Here is a 5423-nt window from a genome sequence, read left to right as displayed (position 1 = left end):
AATTGCAATTTACTTTGAATCTTGACCAAATCTTCAGACCTTGGCCTCCAATGCCATTCCTTGCCTTTAAGTATGAAATAGCACTAGTCTAATTACTAGAGCTAATTAAGACCCCAAATTTCAACTACGGCTTGATTAATTAACGTGATTATTAATTAATCAATCGAAACCAACAACTAAATCATGAACATACATAATTGGCATGCAATTTAAACAAGAGTGGTAAGGGAGAAGATAATGTAAACACAAGATAACATTGGAGTGTTATCGAAAAGGAAAACAGAAAAACCTGGAGGAAAAACCTCTTCACGGCCTAACAAGCCAAAATCATCCACTAGTAAATTAGTTGGAGCACATGAAAACACAAAGACCCTCTAAGCCTAAGCTACTCAAAGTACTTGAACCCTCCAAGCTCTTGCTATCAACGAATTTCATGGAATTTTGTCTTCACTACCTTTTTGGATCCCTCAATTATGCTCAATTGTACCACAAAAGATTGGTATAGACCCAATGCTTCCCAATTGCTCCAAATCAACACTCTACACTAAGAATGTATGTGGATTGTATTTGGACTGAGTTCCTCTCATGGGTATGGATATTGGAGACGAAAGAGATTATAGAAAACTAAGAGAATTGTGTAGTGGATTGATGGATGCAATCACTAACTCTCAAATGATATTTTTAGGGTTTTCTCTCAAAAACTCTTCTTACAGAATCGTGGGTAATATGGATATATAGAGTATAGGTGAAGGAGAGGAAGAGTCACAAACAAAATGAGTTGTTCGAGTACCTGGCTACTCATTGGCGGGTTGACCTACTAACTGGCTAGGAGACAACCACCCTGGCATAAAATAATTTTGAATCTCCCATGTGCTGCTCACATGTCATCTGGTGGCTCACTAGCTAATCGCTACAGCTACTGTCTTGAGCGAAACTTCACTATCTTAAAATTAAACCCCACCTAAATACAGGTATATACTTAAAGAAATTACATGTAATATGACACAGAATAAAGCCAACGACGAAAAACAAGAAAAATAACAACTTAACAAAGTACATTGCAGAGCCTTGCCTCAAAAGAACTAGTTGCATCATAGATAACTCTGGGCCCATAAGCTTGGAGCTACACCCCATCTGGATGCCAACTGTCCAGCCATAGGAATATACTTTTTCCATCACCTCCTTCATGCCATACAAGCTGCTTGGCTTTAGTTCTAAGCTTCAATAGATTACTCCACTCCAAGAGCAATTATGAGGAATATTGACAAGAAAAGGCATCATGATTATACCAAGGTTCGCTATGATTAAGGCGTCGAGATTGCCTTATGCATGGGTGCCGAGTCCATCTATTGCAATCCCCGCTTGATTGTATATCTCAATTTGGGATTTCTTAAACACATGCATTGTTACGAAAAATGTTTTTTTTTATTTTCATGTTACTCAATTTATTTATTTTTTCTTTAGTCAATTTACATTTAATCTTGGAATAATATTAGTGGTGAAACATAAATTCTGATCAAATACTAGCTCTTACAATTCCTCACATAAAAGTTGTCCCATGTATAAAATTTTTGATGGCTAACCACTCATGATGGGTTTGGTTACCCATTAACCCATGGTTGATGGGCCAAATTAAGGCCAACACAAGCCAGGCCACATCCCGTAATCCCACACCTTAGCAATTCATACATTGATCCAACTACTTGTTAATGTCTCACTTGGTGACAATATTACATTACTGGCTTGGCTAAAATTTATGTGACAATCTTCATACAAGATGTAGTAACCCCGTTCTCATATTGACTAAAAAATATTATATATATATATATATAAAATAAAAATAGAAAAACATATTACTTTACAAATAGATGAGTCATATGAATCTAGATAGGATCAAAATCATCGCACAGTTGAGCACTCTTCTCAACCCATTATTGAGTGCTCAACCGAAATGAAAGAAAAACCACTGACAAGGAAATGAGCAGCCAACGTGCAGATTTGAAACTACAAAACCCAACCCATTATTGAGTGCACTCTCCTAACTGTGTTGTTAGATGGCTGGGTATTCAATTAGCCATTCCATGACTAAATTTACAATTGATGATGCCGTAACTATCACTAGTGAGTCACACGATCTTCGCACGCTCGTAACGATACTTGCACAGCAAAGAGAGAAGACCTAACATAGAGTACCAGTGTAGTGTCGGCCGAATACCCTCCGAATGTCAAGTTAGAACTATTCTCACAACTCTAGAGTGCTAGAGAAGGGTAAATTATGCGTACCTTGATTTGTGAAGGTATTGGTGTTTTTATAGTAGTAGAAGTTTGACATCTCTTCCTTGGTGTAGAAGTCTTTTCCTTATAAGGATCTTCTTGAATAATCCCAAACATGATGGACAAGACATTTCCTTATAGAGAAGATCTTCATTAATGCGCGTATCTTCCAGAATTCTCTTTGTACTAGGATTCTATTTACCTTGGGATTCTATGATGGCTAAATGTATGTCGCAAGTATTTCCCATTAGGGTTTCTAGATGCCACGTGGGTGCTTGATCCATCCTTGTTGCATCCATTTATGTAGGATCCGTCCATAATAGACCTTGCATAAGTTGGGCCCGTCTTCTATCGGCCCACGGATGTGGAACCATCAAGCCCATTTCATGGAGATCCGTCAACCTAGATTTTTACCCTCTTCAATAATGATGAAGGATGGAGTTACCATTCCAATTGCCATGTAAGAGTAAAACAAATCAAAGCAGACAGAATATTTTATAAAGCAAGAATATTCCCCTGAATTGATATTCTTTTTATTCATCACACAAAGTCAAAAATACAACCATTACTCTTGTTTCAAGAAAGAAACATATTTTCTAATCAAATCCACAGCCTTCTCATATTTGAGGTCACGCAAATGGAAACAATGCCCCTCCCCTAAATTCTCAACAATCTCTACATTTCCTCCCCAACCACTCTTCTTCAATTCCTCATAGTAGCGCTTACCCACAAGAAAAAGATGGTCTTTTTCAGCCACAAACATCAATACCCTCTCACACCCTAGTCTAGCTAGATGCTCTTTACCAGGTCTCATTCTAGGATCATCCAATCCACCATTCTCCGGACACATACATAGCCACATTTGATCATCTTCCGTACCACCAAGAAACGGGTGCACCATAATCACCCCAACCAATTTCACTTCAGGCAACCCATCTGTCCCAACCCGAACCGCCAAATTATGAGCTATGTTCCCTCCAGCACTATCTCCACCGATAAAAACACGACCAAAATCTACATGATCATTGAACCATGGTTCAGGTCCATCCCCATTAACATGTGACACGACATACTTAAGTGCAGCCCAAGAGTCCTCGTAACATGCAGGTATAGGTCTGTCTGGGAACAACCCGTACTCAACAGAGACAGCAATTATATTAGCTTCAGCAACAAGGGTTTCAACATAATTATGGTACCTGGGAGTGAAAGCTGATTGCATGCAGAAACCACCACCGTGCATGTACAAAAGGAGAGGGAGTTTCTGCGTCAAATTGGCGGATCTGGGGACGAAGACACGAGCTGATACAGCTGGTTCAGATGAGATGACTATGTCTTTGGATCGGACTCCAGAATTCGGGTCATCTGACGGTGGGATTCTTTTATCAGTGGTGGGATTGGAGAGGACAACGCTGCCGTCTTTGTATACACGGAAAAAACGGAAGTCGTGGATGATCTCGGCATCTCTGGTGGCCATTGAAGAAAGTGGAGAGCTAATCAATGGAGAGAGAATCAATGAAGGTTTACTATCCGTGTATTATTGACCGAGTAAAAGTTGCAGAGTTGCTTTAATATACGGATGCTGCAATGGGTAGTTATAAGTTATAACTAGATCTAATTTTTAACCTTTAATTAATAATGTTTGTAGGATAAAGTAATACTCCTAATTTTAACTAATCGTCTTCGCCACCAGAAGGTCTTGCCTCCGCATTTAAAGACCATTTGGTAAATTCTATAGCTAGTCACGCTATACTTCAAGGTTTATGTAATTTCATTGTATATTGAAAGAACATTTGGTAACGTTGTTCTATAACGTTGTTGTATTGTGACGTTGTTGTACTTATCATTGTTGTTTCATTAGGTTGCTCAACTGACTCACATCCTCGATGGGTGGCTAAAGGAGCTAGTCGAGGATGCCGAGCGGGAGAAGGCTCTTAAGGATGTGGCCAAGGTGACTGCAAAAGAGAAAAACAAGGCTGCCACAATTGTGGAAAAGAAGGCTGCTACGTTTGAGAAGGCCAAGGTGTCGACAGAGAAGAAGTCCTTGGAGCTGAAGACTAAGCTGGACAAAACTGAGCTAAAACTAGCAGAGGCTACAAGCCTGAACATTACACAAGCCGAGGAGTTGGTTGACTTGAAGGCAGCTTTAGAGGCCTGCGAAAATAAATGGTATAACGAGGGATTTGCTAACGCGGAAAACTCAACAGTGCCCATCATCCAGGAAGCTTGGAAGCTTGCCTTTAAGGAGGGTTGGTTGGCTGCCTTGCAAGCTCTGGGGGTCCCCGAGAACTCTCCTCTAAGAAACCCCAACCAAATCCCTTTTCCGGGCCTTTCTACTGCTGCACAGAACCCTCCCGGTGCCACTAACGAGGAGGAGACCCCAAGCATGAGGGAGTTAGTGGAGGCAATTGACTCCCACGTGGAGTTAGCAACCTCCGTGCTGGTGATCAACCTGGTGAGGATGTTTAGCTTTAGCCCCTCTCAGCAACCCAGCAGCCGCCCGAGATCGTCACCTAAACGCAACCCGCAGACTCTACAAGTTAATTGCCAAACTGGATTTCTACTGTTTACTTTACTTTTGTTTTAAATAATTTCTTTCCTTTCAGCAAGTTTGCCTATGTCACTAGGCTGTGGTGACAGAACAATTATTTTTCTCGGGTTTAATTTTTTTTACAGTCACCTAGTTATGGTGACAAAACATTGGTTTAGTTTTTATATGTTGCCTTTGTTTGATTAAGGTTTAATTACCAAACACTTGCCTTAGTCATGTTTATGAATGTTTTAATATTATGCTGTTTCTTTCATTATATTCTTATTTTTTTTTGCAAGTATATATACCCCTAATGATCGGGTAGTTTAATCATGGTTTGCTTCTAGTCAACAATTGAAGCCACATACTAGTTCATTTCCTTCAGGAAAGATTACATCCGAGGATGCATGGTGTCCGGGGCTGGTTTGGAAAGGAAAATGAGTTAGCTCCTTGGCAATCGAAACTCCACTTAATACATGCCTACCCTCCCGGGCAAAATGTAGGCCATGGAAAACCGAGACGTAGGTTTCCCCTCTTAGATAATTTTTAGTGTAGGGTTTCCACTTGTTTGGTTTAGTGTAAGGTTTCCACCTGCTTGGTGATAATGATCGAACTAAGAAGT

At 40.1% G+C, this 5423-nt stretch overlaps 2 protein-coding genes across 5 annotated transcripts; one reads left to right on the top strand and one right to left on the bottom strand.

The window, feature by feature from the left end:
* Positions 1-2741: 2741 nt before the first annotated feature.
* On the bottom strand, positions 2742-3760 carry LOC115954235 (2-hydroxyisoflavanone dehydratase-like). Of its 2 annotated transcripts, XM_031072243.1 has the most exons (2): positions 2937-3760; positions 2742-2888 (listed from the first exon to the last, which is right to left on the bottom strand). In XM_031072243.1, the coding sequence occupies exons 1-2, from the start codon at positions 3746-3748 to the stop codon at positions 2840-2842; spliced, it is 861 nt and encodes a 286-aa protein (XP_030928103.1). In that variant the 5' UTR covers positions 3749-3760; the 3' UTR covers positions 2742-2839. The 2 variants fall into 2 exon arrangements, with proteins under 2 accessions (XP_030928103.1, XP_030928035.1); XM_031072175.1 differs by having other exon boundaries at positions 2742-3760.
* Positions 3704-5015, top strand: LOC115989896. Of its 3 annotated transcripts, none has more exons than XM_031113771.1 (2): positions 3704-3792; positions 4133-5015. In XM_031113771.1, the coding sequence occupies exons 1-2, from the start codon at positions 3772-3774 to the stop codon at positions 4856-4858; spliced, it is 747 nt and encodes a 248-aa protein (XP_030969631.1). In that variant the 5' UTR covers positions 3704-3771; the 3' UTR covers positions 4859-5015. The 3 variants fall into 3 exon arrangements, 2 of the variants coding, with proteins under 2 accessions (XP_030969631.1, XP_030969636.1); XM_031113776.1 differs by having other exon boundaries at positions 3772-3862; XR_004092131.1 differs by lacking the exon at positions 3704-3792 and adding an exon at positions 3921-3996.
* The last annotated feature ends 408 nt before the right edge of the window (positions 5016-5423 follow it).

The sequence above is a fragment of the Quercus lobata genome, chromosome 1 (assembly GCF_001633185.2).
Source record: "Quercus lobata isolate SW786 chromosome 1, ValleyOak3.0 Primary Assembly, whole genome shotgun sequence".
Taxonomy (NCBI): Eukaryota; Viridiplantae; Streptophyta; class Magnoliopsida; order Fagales; family Fagaceae; genus Quercus; species Quercus lobata.
The sequence above is the reverse complement of the archived record's forward strand: the minus strand, read 5'-3'. Positions and strand labels throughout refer to the sequence as shown.